The 16,009-nt window shown below is 44.3% G+C and overlaps 1 protein-coding gene across 7 annotated transcripts in view; it reads left to right on the plus strand.

The window, feature by feature from the left end:
* Positions 1 to 16,009, plus strand: part of col14a1a (collagen, type XIV, alpha 1a) — a 180,246-nt gene that overhangs the window by 21,400 nt on the left and 142,837 nt on the right. For 6 of the 7 annotated variants that reach the window (XM_052023336.1, XM_052023342.1, XM_052023338.1 and 3 more), the window contains exons 4-5: positions 5,373 to 5,516; positions 11,779 to 11,877. The exons of the other annotated variant lie outside the window; for it this stretch is intronic. In XM_052023336.1, the coding sequence (XP_051879296.1) occupies positions 5,373 to 5,516; positions 11,779 to 11,877 (243 nt within the window). The remainder of the gene's footprint in view (positions 1 to 5,372; positions 5,517 to 11,778; positions 11,878 to 16,009) is intronic. 7 annotated transcript variants of the gene reach the window in all.

Genomic DNA, 16,009 nt, shown 5'->3' on the forward strand with positions numbered 1-16,009 from the left:
TTCTGTTTGACAGTGTCACTGAGGAAAGCTCTGATTTCTCCATTGATGATACCAGATTTCTCCAACAAGGGTTAGACAAAACAAATGGACTCTTTATTTATTGATTTTTGTTTTGTTTTTGATCAGTTCTTGGAGAAGGATGATTCCTTGAGGCCCAGTCACATCAAAAGGACTGAGGCAGGTTAACAGAGGGAAAACCTAGCATTGATTTATTTCTGGAAGAACAAAATTACAAACCGATAGTTATAAATACTGTTACGAAATCATTGTTGAACAGTATGGAGTATTGTGTGTGCTATAATACTAAGGAAATAGACCCATTGAAGAAAGTGCGAAAGATATGTATGGGGTTGTTGCAAATCTGAGATGGTACAACTATTTGCAATGTCTGATGCACAGGTACTCTCCCACTCTTTTGAGGAGACAACAAGGAGGGTCAATGAGGGTGGTTCATTTGATGTGGTCTACATGGATTTCATCAAGGCTTTTGGCAATTGGTGTATTATTGTCAAATGTACCAAGATATAGAGAAAAGCTTTTGTTTGCATGGTCATCCAGACAGATCATTCCATATATAAGTACATCAACGTAGTAAAAAGGACAACAATAACAGAATACAGTGTTGTCTTTTGACAAGATCCCATGAGGTTGTCTCAGTCGCGAAGGAAAGGGTAATGGTTAGCAGATATTTCGTAACTGGGAGGCTGTTCCACTGATCCCTTGCTTTTTGTTCTATGTATTAATGATTAATGAAGAAGGCTACAGATGATATAAATGGTGGTCATGTGATTGAGGCTTTGAACTGCAGGATAATGTGGATGGTCTGGTCAGTTGGGTTGAGGTGGTGAATAGCATTGCTGCAGAGATGTATGAGTGGGGCAACAAGGGAAGGGAACGTGCAATAAATGGGAGGACATTGAGTGGTCCATGCAATAAATGGAGGAATAAAGACTTTGGAGTGAATGTCCACAGGTCCTTAAAGGTAACAGGCCAACAGGAGGTTAAAGGCAAATGGGATATTTCTCCATTATATTTTTATTTCAAATTAAACATTATTTGTAAAACTATATACAAGAATTACAGTACTGGTTCTCCCCAGCTTATGTACAGCCCGTACATATGAACGAGTGTTTGGGAGACCGGTGGGACAGATTTACTGTCTGCTGCTGGACTGTGGGTATCTCTGCCATGTGGGAACTCAGTTCGTGGCAATATCATTGCATCTGGCAGAGAAATCTAAATGGTTGAGGAAAATGTCCTGGTTTAACGACATGTTGCCCTTGGTTGGACCATGTTTTTATTTAAGTACATTGCCAGGAGGTAGCATTTCCATCTTGCAAACTCTTCGGGTTACGGACAGTTGTCGGGAACGAAACCCTGTTGTAACCTGGGGAGGAGTGCATGGCTTTCTTTACATTTGGAGTGTTGTTCAATTTATACAGTAGAAGGATCCAATCCCAGTGGGCAGAGATTGAGAGTAATTGATAGAAAAGTTGGGAGACAAGGAAACATTTTCCACCCTAGAGCGTGATTGGTGGGTGTCTGGAACTTGCTGTCTGGAAAAAGTGGGAGAGGCAGAAATTTCTTCATGGTTAAACAGCACTCGGATGTACGCTTGAGAGCTGTGACAGGCAGGGCCACAGACCCGGTGTGGGAAGGTGGGATTAGATTGGGTAGCTTTTTTTGACTAGCATTGAAATGATGGGCTGAATGGTGGTGGTTGTAAAGTTCCCATTATTTTATGTTTCCTGAGATCACCTCCAATAGCCTTGCTCTAATTCTATTTTATACCCGTCACCTCCAGCCTTGTTATGTATTTCTCCCCCTCTTTCCCCACCACCAGTTCTCCAGAGAAGATAGTTTCTCTCTCTACCTTATCTAATCATCTTAAAAACCTCACCTAAATCCCCACCCCATTCTGTAACCAGGTGTTGGACCTGACCTTTGGGCCTGTTACAGGTCAGCTCCATTGATGGCTTATTCCTGTCATTAACAGCAGACACAGTCAGGCCTCAGACACTTACTAGGAATTTGGTACAAGGCTTCCTCTCGCTGCTCAAAACTAACATCATAAGCTGAGCAGATCCTTGTGGACAAATCCCTCCTTTGAATTGACTCCTTCCAATCTCTGCAATCTTCCAATTCCAGTTTATTGAGCATTCCTGAATTTAATTTTCCACTGTCAGTAGCTCCATGTCCCAAGGCACCAAGCTTGGGAATTCCCTTCCAAAACTCCCTCTCGTGCTGCCCCTCTGAGGCACAGCCTCCCAATAAAGGGACGTCCCTTTGGAACTGAGATGAGGAGGAACTTCTTCAGCAAGAGGGTGGTGAATCTGTGGAATTTGTTGCTACGGAGGGCTGTGGAGGCCAAGTCATTGGGGGCAGAGATTGATAGGTTATTGATTGGTAAGGGGGTTAAGGGTTATGGGGAGAAGGCAGGGGATTGAGGTTGAGAAAATAAAAACAGACTTGATTGAATGGCGGAACATTCTTGACGGGCTGAATGGCCTAATTCTGTTCCTAAGTCTTATGGTCTCTCCCTCCACTCCTCTCAGAATGCACTAACTTTTAAGTCACTCTTCTACTACATATTTATGTTAAACTTTGCCTGGTTACACTACTGTGAAGCACCTTGTGACATGATGTTTTACAACATTATAAATTTCTCTTTAAGTATGAGATGTTTTTGAGTGGTGATTTTTCACACGTATCCATTTTTGGAATGCCCTGTGCTGGGTTTAAATGGATGAGATGTTGTACATGTGTTTATCATTGGCAGTATTAAGTACTAATTTCTTCAATCAACCTCCCAGCAAATGCAGATGGAGAGTTGAAGCTTGGGACCGAATATCTTGCTGCAAAAATGGACTAGCAGTCAGCTGTGCAATGGGTTGTCCCCACTGAATCCTCCAGATCACTGGGGGGGGGGGGGGATAAGTGAACCAATATCAGCACCCTCTCCTAGGCCAATGTCCCCAGTACTGAGTTCCTAGTTACCCTAATTTGGCCACAGTGCCCATGTGCCCAACACAAAGTCAAAGCCAAGTTTATTGTCAGATGCACAAGTACATGTATGCACTGGTGCAATGAAAAACTTATTTGCAGCAGCATCACAGGCACACAGCATCAGATAAGCAGCATTCACGAGAAAAAAACAAATTAAACATAAATTATACACAACTTTTACAAGAAAGAACTCAATTAAAACAAAAAAACACCGTCCATTTTTAGTGCAAAGTGATCAAAGCGGTCACGGTGTTGCTAAATTGTAGTGATTAGGGTTCTGCCAGTTGGTTCAAGAACCAAATGGTTGAAGGGAAGTAGCTGTCCTTGAACCTGGTAGTGTGGGACTTTGGGTTTCTGAACCTCCTGCGCAATGGTAGCTGCAAAAAGATGGCATGGCCTGGATGGTGGGGATCTTTGATGACACATGCCTTCTGAGCTCTGGGAACAGATTACCAGGTGGAAAGAGACTAAGTTTCAAGGATGCTCTCAAAGCTGCCTTGAAGTGTAACATCCCCACTGACTCCTGGGAATCCCTGACCCACAACCTCTCTAAGCGGAGAAGGATCATTGGGATGGTATTGAGAGCCTTGAGGCCGTGCATGAGGAGCACACAGAGACCCTGTGTAAGCAGTGGAAGGAGCGAGCCACACACCCTCCCTGTCAGCCACTTCCTGTCCCTTCTGTGAATGAGACTGAAGTTCCTACATCAGCCTCTTCAGTCACCTCAGCACCACAAAACCACACTGGAAGGGAGTCATCCCCAACCCTGAGGGACTGTCTAAGAAGCAGAAGCAACAAGAGCTACACCCGAGTCATCGTCTGGAGGGAACTTCTTCATAGCTGCTGCATTTATTGCATGTTGCAAGTTAAAGTATGAATGCACTTAGCTACTGAACTGACCGGTAGGATATTAGCACCACCCTATACATTTAACTCTGTACTAAGACATCTGTGCCAGAGTTTTAACTCATTACTTATTCTTTATTACAAATTGGTTGAAGTTTTGTGACTGTTAATTATATCCACTTGGCAGGGTCGGGCCTGCTCTCTTTCAAGTGAGGATATAATTCCTTGCAGGGTTACATTTGCTTTGTACTTCAGCCTGCAGCACTGTCTGTGAAGTCTTCTGTCTGTTGGAGACATTGCCCCCAAGCTGAGTTCAATAATTCAAGACTGTATTGTAAGGTGGAAGAAGAGGGCATGAGGAAACTGTTCGTTCGTGCCCTGATTACACTGTCACCTCCAGGAATTCTGCTCGTTAATAGCTGAGTGTTAATAATCACACTGTGTTCCTGAGGTTTACAGTGGCACTGGATTCTTAGGTTTTGCTCCAGAATTCTGGAACGCTCTCCACCAAAAAGCTGAGCTTGGAAGTTGAATGCATCTTCAAATCTGAGATGGGATGGGTATTTGTCAGGCCATTGTATTGAGGACTGTGGAACCTGGGCAAGTAAATGGAGTTGCGATACTGATCAGTTAGGATGTAGAAATCTGGGAAGGACCATTGGTTGGGAGCTGGCAGAGGAACAGGCGGAATGGCCTCATGGACCCGTTCTTTTGTTCAACTGACTCAAACCACTTGTTCACTCCTGGCTGGTCTCTGTTGTTCTGTTCTCGTTAAACCTCAGGTCATCCAAAACTTGCTGCCTGCATTGTAACTCACGAGTTGTCCTGTGCTCACTATGCTGGCTCCTTGTTAGGCAATATCTTTAAAATTCTCACCCCCTGCTTACAAATCCCTCCATGACTTTGCCCCTCCCTGCCTCTAATCTAACCTAGTCCTGCAACTCTCTGAAATCTCCACCCTCCTCCAATTCTTCTTTTGAACTTGTCCTGGAATTTAATGTCCGCAACCTGTGCTTGTGCCTTCATTTGCTAAGGTCCTGAGTTCTAGAATGCATAGAACAAGAAAATAGGGCCAGGAGTAGACCACTACTCAAGCCTGCCCTGCCATAATACAATCATGCCTGATCTGCTCTAGTCCTCAATTCTCTTTCTCTGCCAGATCCCCATAATCCTCAATTCCTCTATCCATTCTCCCTCCCACCTGCCCCCCTTGGCAAAGAATTGCAGTGATCCATCACTCTGAGATAAGAAGTTTCTATGCACCTTAATTCCCTCTCTAAGTCTCCCCAACTCTTCCTTTAAAGAAGACAGTCCTGAAAACCTACTTTGTTTCCCAATCTTTTGATAATTTGTGCTAATATTTCCACATGTGGTTTGGTGTCAGATTTTGTTGATAATATGTCCATCAAATACTATGGGTCATCCTACCCCATTTTAAGTTGTTACATAAATGCACGTTGTTGCTGTACTGTTGTGCTTTGCATCTTTCTTTAACGACTTACTTTTTTTTTCAATAACAGGTGGCAAAACCCAGAAGTTAAGCATACGGAAGGGTGAGACAGCGGCTAGAGTGGAAGGACTCCTCCCAAACCAGGAGTATGTGGTACAGCTGTTTGCGATCAACAATAAAAGAGAAAGTTCACCAGCTGTGGGTCGGTTTACAAGTAAGCATCTCGTGTTGGATGAGGTGGGGTACTGGGGCTAGTGGGAGAAAGGATTAGTGCCCTGACCCAATCTTGACAGGACCCAACTATGGAGTTTAAGTTGGGCCAGGGGCACATTTAAAATTTTGCATGGTGTCATGACATGAGTATTCTAATGTGTCCTGGTTCTGTCCTTTGTAAATTTCTGCTCAACAAAAACTGCTGCTGTATCCCTCCAACTCTGCACCACATTGCTCCCCACATGGGTTGTCAGTTCAACAATGCCTGACCTTAAAAATCCTCATTCTTGTTTTTTTTAAGTCGTTTGTTCCACACCCACTCCTGTCCCACTGGCCAGACCTTGGGGACCTCTGCGTTCCTCCTCTGACCTCTGGACAGGCTCTGAATGCAATGGCTTCCCCACCTGTAGTCCAATCTTCTGCTTGGGCCTCAGTTTTGGACTTCCCTCTCTAAACCTCTCCGTTTCACTCCTTTTATTTGCTCCTAAAACTACTACTCCCACCTAGCTTTTGTTCTCCACTGTATTATCTCCTTCTGCATTTAATGTTATTGATTAACATTCCTGTAAAGTAACATGGGATTTTTAACCACTTCAATGAAGCTTGATAAATAGAACTGTCAAAACAGCAATGATCATGCTACAGTATACTTTGAATTAATCAGCAGGTTTGTAAAAGCTAATTATAGGCGTGACAGAGGTATAGGTAAGCGAGGAGGGGGTGTTGCCTTTTGATAAGGGAGGATGTAACAGCAGTACTTGGAGATGATATTCTTGGGAATCATCCAGTGAGGCCATATGGGGAGAACTGAGAAACAGGAAGGGGAAGGTGGGCTCTATTAGAAACCACCCCCCCCCCCCCCCCCCCCCAATAGTCAGTGGGAACTTGAGGAGCAGGTGTGTAGACAAATTACTCATAGTTGTAAGAATAATAGGGTTGTATTAGTGGGAGATTTTAATTTCCCCAGAGTGTTAAAGGTCTGTATGGGGTGGAATTTGTGGAATGTGTCCAGGAAAGTTTCCTGTGTCATTATATAGAGGGCCGTACTCAGGCGGGTGAAATACTGGACCTTCTCTTGGGGAATGAGGAAGGGCAGGTAACTGAAGTGGCAGTCAGGGAGCACTTTGGCTCTAGTGACCATAATTCTATTAGTTTTAAGACAGTGATGGAAAAGGATAGGACAGGCCCATAGTTTAGGGTGATAAACTGGAACAGGGCTAATTTCGGGGGGAATTAGGCAGGATCTAGCAGAGGTCGATTGCATGAGCCTATTTGAAGGGAAGGGAATGAATGGCAAGTGGGAGGCTTTTAAGAATGTGATGTCAAGAGTTGAGGAGCAGCATGTTCCTGTTAGGGTAAACCTGGCAAGTTTAGGGAACCTTGGCTGATGAGGGATATTGAGGCTCTATTCAAGAAAAAGAAGGAAGCATACATTGGGTTTAGGAAGTCGGGGACGAGTGAATCCCTTGATGACTATAAAAAGATTAAGAATACTCAGGAGGGAAATCAGGAGGACAAAGAGAGGATATGAGATGGATCTGGCAGGTAAGGTTAAGGAAAATCCCAAGGGGTTCATTAGCTATATAAAGAGTAAAAGGGTGGCTAAAGAGAAGGTAGGTCTCCTTAGAAATCAGCAGGGCTGCCTACGTCTTGAGCCGCAGGAGATGGGTCAGATTTTTAACAAATATTTCTTGTTGTTTACTGAGAAGAAAATTATGGTTGCTCAAGAAATGAGGGAAACAAGTGAAGATGTTGTGGAGGACACTCGTATTACCAGGGAGGAGGTATTTGCAGCGTTGCAGCGCACTGAGGTGGATAAATCCCCAGGACCTGACCGAGTGCATCCTAGGACTTTATGGGAGGCTAGAGGAGAAATTGTGGAGGCCCTTGTGGAGATATTTCCTTCATCATGAGCTACTGGTGAAGTTCCCGAAGACTGGAAGGTGGCTAATGTTGTTCCATTGTTTAATAAAGGTAGCAGGACAGGGCAAGGTCAGCCTGACGTCAGTAGCAGGGAAGTTACTAGAGGGAATTCTGAGGGACAGGATCTACCAGCATTTGGATAGCCAGAGTCTGATTAGGAGGAGACAGCATGGCTTTGAGTGTGGAACGTTTTTGGGTTTTTTGAAGAGGTAACCAAAAAGTATATGAGGATAGGGCAGTGTATGCTGTCTATTTGGACTTTAGCAAGACCTTCAACAAGGCCCTGCATGGTAGGCTGGTCTGGAAGGTTAGGTCCCATGGAATCCAGGGAGAGCTGGTTGGATGGATTCAAAATTGGCTCGGAGGTAGGAACCAGAGGGTGGTGGTTGTTTCTCGGAATGGAGGCCGGTGACTAGTGGTGTGCTGCAGAGGTTGGTGTTGGGACCCTTGTTATTCATTATTTATATAAATGATTAGGATGCAAATGCATGAGGCTTGATCAGTAAGTTTTTAGATGACGTGAAATTAGGAGGTTTTGTTGATAGTGAAGAAGGTTATCATAGATTACAAGGGGATCTTGATCGTTTGGGGAAGTGGGCAGAAGGTGGCAAATGGATTCAATGTAGTGAGGTGATGCATTTTGGAAAGTCAAACCAGTGTAGGACTTGTACTATGATGGTAGGGCACTGGGGAGTGTAATGGAACAGAGGGACCTAGGAATACAAGTGCATAGTTCATTGAAAGCAACATCACAGGTAGACAGGGTGGTGAAAAAGGAGTTTAGCATGCTGGCATTCATCAGTCAGGGCACTAAGTACAAGAGTTGGGACATTATGTTGCAGTTGTATAAGTCATTGGTGAGGCTGCACTCGGAGTACTATGTACAGTTTTGGTCACCCTGTTATAGGAAAGACGTGGTTCACCTGGAAAGAGTGCAGAAAAGATTTACGAGGATGTTGGCAGGACTAGAGGGCCTGAGTTATAGGGAGAAGTTGGCCAGGCTAAGTCTTTATTCCTTGGAGCGTAGGAGAATGAGGGGTGATCTTATAGAAGTTTATAAAATCATGAGTGGAATAGATAAGGTGGATGGTAGCAGTCTTTTCCCCAGGGTAGGGGAGTCCAAAAGTACGGGGCATAGATTTTGGGCGAGAAGGGAAAGAATTAAAAGACACTTGAGGGGCAGCTTTTTCACGCAGAGGGTGGTGAGTATATGGAACAAGCTGCCAGAGGAAGTGGTTGAGACGGGTACAATAGTAGCGTTTAAGAAGCACTTGGATAGGTACATGGAAGGGTGGGGCTCAGAGGGATATGGGCAGAATGCAGGAAATTGGGACTAGATGGGTGGGCACCGTGGTCAGCATGGACTTGTTGGGCTGAAGGGCCTGTATCTGTGCTGTATTTCTCTGACTCTATAATTAGGCAACTCCCCTTAGAAAAGTTAGCCTCTAGTAACAGATTCTGGAACTGTAAATGCTTCAGAATGTGGATAACGAAGGTTTGTGCCTCATCCTGTAACCGAGGGTAACAAACAGAGAATCTTAGTAATAATATTGTCAATATTATCACTAAACTGTAGTTATAAAATTGGAACAGCTCCAAACTGGTGTCCTTCATGAACACAAATGGCTGTTTAATATACAAGGTCAGACTGAAGATTTTATTTAAATTTTCATTGAATGATGGAGTAACTGGATAAAGTGTGACTTGACCTATCAACTGGCTATTGGGGTAAGCTCACCAATCAGTCCCACTGCCCTGTTTCTTTCCCCAGAGAGCTACAAAGATTTCCTTTTTAAGCACATGTACCAACTTCCTTTTGCTTCGTTTCTATTGATGTTGCTTTAATTGTTGAATATGCTGTTTCAGGCAGTACATTCCAGCTCATTAAGAAAATGTTTTGACTAAATGTATTATATTTATCCAGACAACTTTCTCTACTTTGAGAGAAGTTTATGAGATTATGAGAGGCATAGATAGGGTAGGGAGCTAGAATCTTTTTCCCAGGGTAGAAATGTCAAATAATAGATGGCATAACTTTACGGTGAGAGGGAGAAAGTTTAAAGGAGATGTTTGCGGAAAGTTTTTTATAGAGAGTGGTGGGTGCATGGAACAGGCTGTAGGGGTGGTAGTGGAAATGAGTACAATAGTAATGTTTAAGAAGCATTTAGATAAGCACGTGAACAGGCAGGGAACAGGGGGATGTGTACCTTGTGCAAGCATATGCATTCAAAAAGCTTTTAGATAGACACGTGAATATGCAGGGAATGGAGGGATATGGATCATGTACAGGCAGAAGAGAGGTTTAATTTGGAATCATGCTTGGCACAGACATGGTGTGTCAAAGGACCTGTTCCTGTGAGTTCTGTTCTATGTTCTGTGTACTTTCCATTGTTATTGGGTTTCAACAGCTCTAAGGGGAATTTCTGTGATAGGTCTTGTAAACCGTCCCTATCAATCTAAACTTTGGCCATTTATGACTCTCCAGCCTTCTGTTATCAATTGGTTTTGGTGAATAGCCTTGTGAGAAAGCGGTTTGGTGTGAGAGTTTTAAAGTAGTTCCGAGACAAAGATTGGATAACACTGCAACAAAATAAAAGCAAAACTCAAACAAGCAGAGGTGGGAAACTGCATGGCTGATTTAGATGTTGTTTACAATCTGTTTAATTATTATGATGAAGGGACTGAGGGACCAATGATACAAAGGTGTGTGGGAGAACAAGCTGCGAGAGGATGCAGAGTCTGTAAAGGGATATGTTTAAGTTAGTGAGTGGACAGATTTGGCAGATATAATATAATGTGGGGAAATATGAGGGTGGCCTCTTTGTATGTGGAATAGAAAAGAATTTTGTTTAAATGGAGAGAGATCTGAGAATGCTGAGGTACAGAGGGATGATGCACAGTTAGCATGTAGGTACAGACAGTACAGTAAAACTCTGATAATCTGCTATCCAATTGTCCAGAAATCAAGTTGGTTTGGCATCTCTCTCATGGAGTAACGTTTGCTGTGTTCTGTGTCTGCATTCCATGGCTTTGGTTCCCGTAGTCTCTTTAAACTTACCAGGTTCACTGGAAAAAAAATTATCCTACTGTGTAATATTTAAAGAAAAAGTAAATGTATGTTGGAACAGTAACAAAAAAACATTTGATAGTCCAGATTATCTGCTAGTCTAGTATCATCAAAGTTCCAAGTGTGTCACATTAATGGAGATTAAGGTAGGTGGAATGTTGACCGCCTTTGCAAAGCAGATGGGGTTTAAAAACAGGAATGTCTTGCTGCATCTGTACAGGATGTTGCTGAGTCCACATCTGCAGAACTGTGTACAGTTTTGGTCTTTATTTAAGGATGGATATACTTGGTTTTGAGGCTGATGCAAGATGATTCACTGGGTTGATTCTTGAGATAAAGGGGTGGTCTTGAGAAATGGTTGAGCCTATATGCAAAGTCATACAGCATGGAAACAGGCCCTTCGGCTCAACTCATCCATGCTGACTGTGTTGCGCAGTGAGCTAGACCCAACTGCCTGCGTTTGGCCCATAGTCCTCTAAACCTCTCCTACCCATGTACTTATCTAGATGGCTTTAAAACATTGCTAATGTGCCTGCCTCAACCACTGTTTCTGGCAGCTCATTCCAAATATGCATCACCCTTTGCCTGAAGAAGCTGCCCCTGATGTCCTTTTTAAATCTACTCTTTGGAATTTGGAAGAATGAAAGGTGATCGTATTGAAACATGCAATTCTGAGGGGGAACAATTAATAAGATGCTGCCTGACCTGCTGAGTTCTTCCAGCATCTGTAGAGGGAAATGGACACTCAGTGTTTTGGGTCTAGACCCCAATCTGGACTGAGGGAGTTGGGGTGGGGGAGGGGAGGGGAGTGCGTGACCAGGTAAACAATGAGAGGATGTTTCCCCTTGTGAGGGGTCTAGAACTGGGATGGGGAATAGTCTCAGAATAAGAGGTCACCCACTTAAGACTAAGGTGAGGAGGAATTTCTTTTCCCAGAGAGTTGTGAATCTTTGGAATTCTCTATCCTGGAAAGCTGTGGAGGCTGGATCACTGAACGTATTCAAAGCAAAGGTAGATTTTGGTCTATTGGACAGCAAATAGGTTATGGTGAACTGAGGCCAAGGACTGAGATCACAATAACTTCCACAAGCAGGGGAATGACCCCACTGGCAAGAGAGCACATTTTGCATTTAACTACTTCACACGGAGAATTTTACAGGTGAAATGAGATAACCAGTTCAGAGAGCCAGCATAGGGCAATGGGCTGGATATTTGCCTCGTGTCATCAGATTCTGTGACAGGTTGGTAAAATTATTCTTTTCTTTTTGAACAGTGAGGGCATCTCGAAGCAGAGGCAGGCATGGCTCACCTCCATCAACAAAACCAAAGAAAGAATTGGACTCTCAAGGCAGCAGTAAAGCAACAGAAGAAGGTAGGCTTCCTTGCAGTGCTGAATACACTTACCAGGGACACCTTTCTCAATTCAAACTAGAAAGTTTTGAGCCTTTTTGCTTTATAATGCAACTAAAAACCAGGTCAGGAGTAATAAAATCTAGGCTGTTGTAACTGTAAAACTCTGTTACAGCATGAATAATGGGAACGTGTCTCAACATGAACCTTGCAATCAAGAGTTGATGATGAAACCTGTACAGTTGAATACTCCAAGAAAACAAACACTGGTGATGGGTGGACAATTGCTGATTGATCCAAATAACTTGTGGCAAAATGTATATGAGGTCTTCCCAAATGTGCGCACGTTTCTTGAAATGTAAGTTACTGAGGACCTTGCACATACCAACTTCTTCTCATCTCAAAACTACTCGTTGTGTAGCACTGCTCTTTGGAATGTTCACTGAGGGCTACTTTTCCTTCGCCTGCAGCTCGCTCCCATTCTGATCCCAGAGTTCCCACAAAATCAGTGCATGCAGGTTAATATGCAGTGCTGCTGGATCTTCAGGCAGGAAGCTCTTCTTGTGTAGTGGTTGATCCTCTTTACCCAGTATGTACAGCGGCTGAAAACGTCTTTGGGACTGAATGCTCTGTCCAAGAGAATAGATGGACTTCACTGCAGCTGTGAATGTTGGGTGAAGAACTCTCCATTCCACTGAGAATTTTTCAGTTAACACAGTACGTATGGACACCTTTACACAAAGACCACTGATGCCAACCTTGTCTCTGTAATGCTAGATTTCCTGGTTATTGGACCCCAATGAAGGCACTTCTGAATGGGTTGTCTGTAAGGTGGCAGCAACTATAAGGGAGGCTGATAGCTTGAGGCTTTGCCATGATTCACCACCTCCTTGTCCACCTATTTTCTTCATGTGAGGGATGGACTACACATTCACAGCTGAAGGCAGTGGATCAATTGGTCAACCTGCAACTGAACACCCCTTTTTGGCTCTGGAAAAATTCACCTGATGGCCTTGACATTGATTTCTCTAAATTCTGGTAACCCCACCCCTTTTTCTTTTCCCCCACTCCTTTGTCTTCCTGTATTCTTGTGACTCCCTTCCTCTGCCTTGATGACCTGCCCATCTCCTCTCCTCTCCTCCCCTCCTCCATCCTTTATTCCATGATCCACTGCCCTCTCCTACCGGATTCCTCCTCCTTCAGCCCTTTTGCCTCTTCTACTTATCACCTCTCAGCTTATTACATCTTCCCACCACCAACACCCCCCCGCCCCCCCCCCTCACCTGGACTCGCCTATCACCTGAACTCACCTATCACCTATCACCTGTGTGTGCTCCTCCCTGTTCCCCCACCACCTTATTCTGGCTTCTGCCCTCTTCCTTTCCAGGGTCTCAGCCTGAAACGTCGACTGTTTATTTCGCTCCATAGATGCTGCCTGACCTGCTGAGTTCCTCCAGCACTTTTTGTGTATTGATCAAGCAACCTTACTAGTTTAGAAAGTGCAAGTGGTTGGATTGTGTGGTGGACATTCCCTGTAAATTTACCCAACTGACATTCTGGTTTAAAGCCTTGCAGAGTCAGGTTCATTATCACTGACGTATGTCATGGAATTTGTTGTTTTGCAGCAGCAGTACAGTGCAAGACATAAAAATTACTAGAAGTTACAAAAATAGATAATGCAAAAGAGGAATAACAAGGTAGGATAACATGAGTTCATGGATCGTTCAGAAATCTGATGGCGAAGGGGAAGAAGCTGCTCTTGAGATGTTGAGTGTGGGTCTTCAGGCTCCTGTACCTCCTCCCTGATGGTAGTAACGAGAAGAGGGCAGGTCCCAGATGGTGAGAGTCGTTAATGATGGATGCCACCTTCTTGAGGCACTGCCTCTTGAAGATGACCTTGATGGCTGGGAGGGTAAGATAAGATAAAATGTCTTTAGTCACATGTATATCGAAACACAGTGGAAATGTATTTTTTGCATTGACTATTCTGGGTGCAGCCCACAAGTGTCGTCACGCTTCCAGCACCGACATAGCATGCCCACAACTTCCTAACCCGTACATCTTTTTGGAACGTGGGAGGAAACCGGAGCACCTGGAGAAAACCCACGCAGTCATGGGGGAGAACATACAAACTCCTTACGGATAGCAGCCGGAATTGAATCTGGGTCACTGGTGCTGTAATAGCATTACACTAATCGCTACACTACCATGCCTGCCCACACACTACCATTGTGCCTGTGATGGAACTAGCTGAGTCTATAGCCTTCTGCAGCCTCTTTCCGATCCTGTGCATTGGAACCTCCATACCAGGCAGTGACGCAACCAGTCAGAATGTTCCCCACCGTACATCTATAGAAGTTTGCAAGAGTCTTTGATGACATACCAAATCTCCTCATACTCCTAATGAAGTGGAGTCCCTTGTAATATTAGCTCAAAGTCAGCAACCACTCAGACATGATAAGGGAAAATTCAGGGGGAAAGACTTCCACAGAGAGTAACATCACAAGGAGCTTCTTATGTTGAGAGTTGGATGCTTTCCCAACCAGACCTAGAGTGTAGTTGGGGTTGCCAACTCTCCAGACTTGTCTTGGATGGTCCAGGAACTGAAGATTAATTTTCCCACAGTAGGAGCTGGCAGGAGTAGTAAAGTGATTTTGAGAGAGGAAGAGATGAATTAATACTTGCACCGACATTGGTGAGGCACGTAAACTATAGTGTGAGCCAGCCCTGAGATCCGCGGGTGCCAGGATGGTAAGTTTTATACATGGTGGGCGCAAAGCCTGGAATCAATCCATGGGATTGTGCCAGTACATTATAGGCCCAGCCAGGATAACTCACTTCATTTCTTGGCTTCTTTTAGCTTGAATCATACTCTGCACCAATGAAAAAATAATATCTCTCTAAAGATTAGAGGAGATCAGATGTGGTCATTTCTGTTAGTCAGCAAGACCTGTCGAAGCTGTTGGGCAGGGTTTAGAGTTAACCCAAAGCAAAACCTGCAGTTGCTGGAAATCTGAAAGAAAAATGGAAAGGCCGGCAGTTTCTGTGGAGGGAGAAGCAGAGTTAATAATTTGGGTCGATGACCTTTCATCAGAGTACAGAGTTCTGAAGAAAGGTCTTTGGCCTGAAACACTAACAATGTTTCTCTCTACTTGGATGCTGCCTGACCTGCTGAGTATTTCCAGCAGAGACTGACGAGACACAAGAGACTGCAGATGCTGGAATCTGGAGCAAGAAACAATCTGCTGGAGGAACTCAGTGGGTCGAGCAGCATCGGTGAGGTGGGGGCGGGGAGGAAGGAATTGTCAATGTGTTTCCAGCACTTTGCTTTTTTGATAGAGCTGCCTGAATTATTGGGTCTGGTTAACACAGCTTAAGAAGGTCTTTTAGTTGTTGCCTTTAATGATGGTGGAAGATCAGTGGAACACTCACTTACTGTTGGGGGCAATCTGTGAGATGTGAGGACATGGTGAGGTAGGTGGGGGGGGGGGGTGGAAGGATATAATCCCCCTTCACCCAGCTAGCTGTCTGTTTCATACCAGGTGACTGGTGTTGGGACCACCATGGAGATTTGCCATCCTGCAGGCATGCAGGGTTGGATTGTATCCACAGTGCAGTGACGCATTGTTGTCAGGGAGCTCCCAGCAGAATGAAACCAACTGAGTGGGGTTGAGCTTCTAGTGGAGAGCAAGGAGAGCTCTGGCCAACTGACCCATCAGCTGAATGGAGATGAAGGCATCCTCTGGAGAAGACTGGCATCTTCAGAGGTTGTGCTCTGCGAGACCTCTCCCAGTGCCCCAAGCTTGTCCACCATCAGATACCCCTTACAGATACCCTGGCCCAGGATCAGGGCTTAGTCAGTGTTTGGAGATGGGTCACAGCTCGGACATCACTCATTGGGTTTGCTGACATTGTCCCGCAGCTGAGATATCCTTTCCCCAGCTACTGGTTATTCTATATGGTTTATATTTTTTTCCTTGTTTGATGTACCTATTGTAACAGCTTTTAATTAAAGTATTCTCTGAGAAAAGGAAAAGGTTGTGGTTACTTTAAGAAGACAATTTATTTGCAATATGAAAAGATGAGAGTGAAGTGGGGCTGTGTGTCAGGCAGTTAGTAAGTCCAGTGTCCAGCTCTTAATTTCGACTGTTTAA

The sequence above is a fragment of the Pristis pectinata genome, chromosome 9 (assembly GCF_009764475.1).
Source record: "Pristis pectinata isolate sPriPec2 chromosome 9, sPriPec2.1.pri, whole genome shotgun sequence".
In the NCBI taxonomy this organism is placed as follows: domain Eukaryota; kingdom Metazoa; phylum Chordata; class Chondrichthyes; order Rhinopristiformes; family Pristidae; genus Pristis; species Pristis pectinata.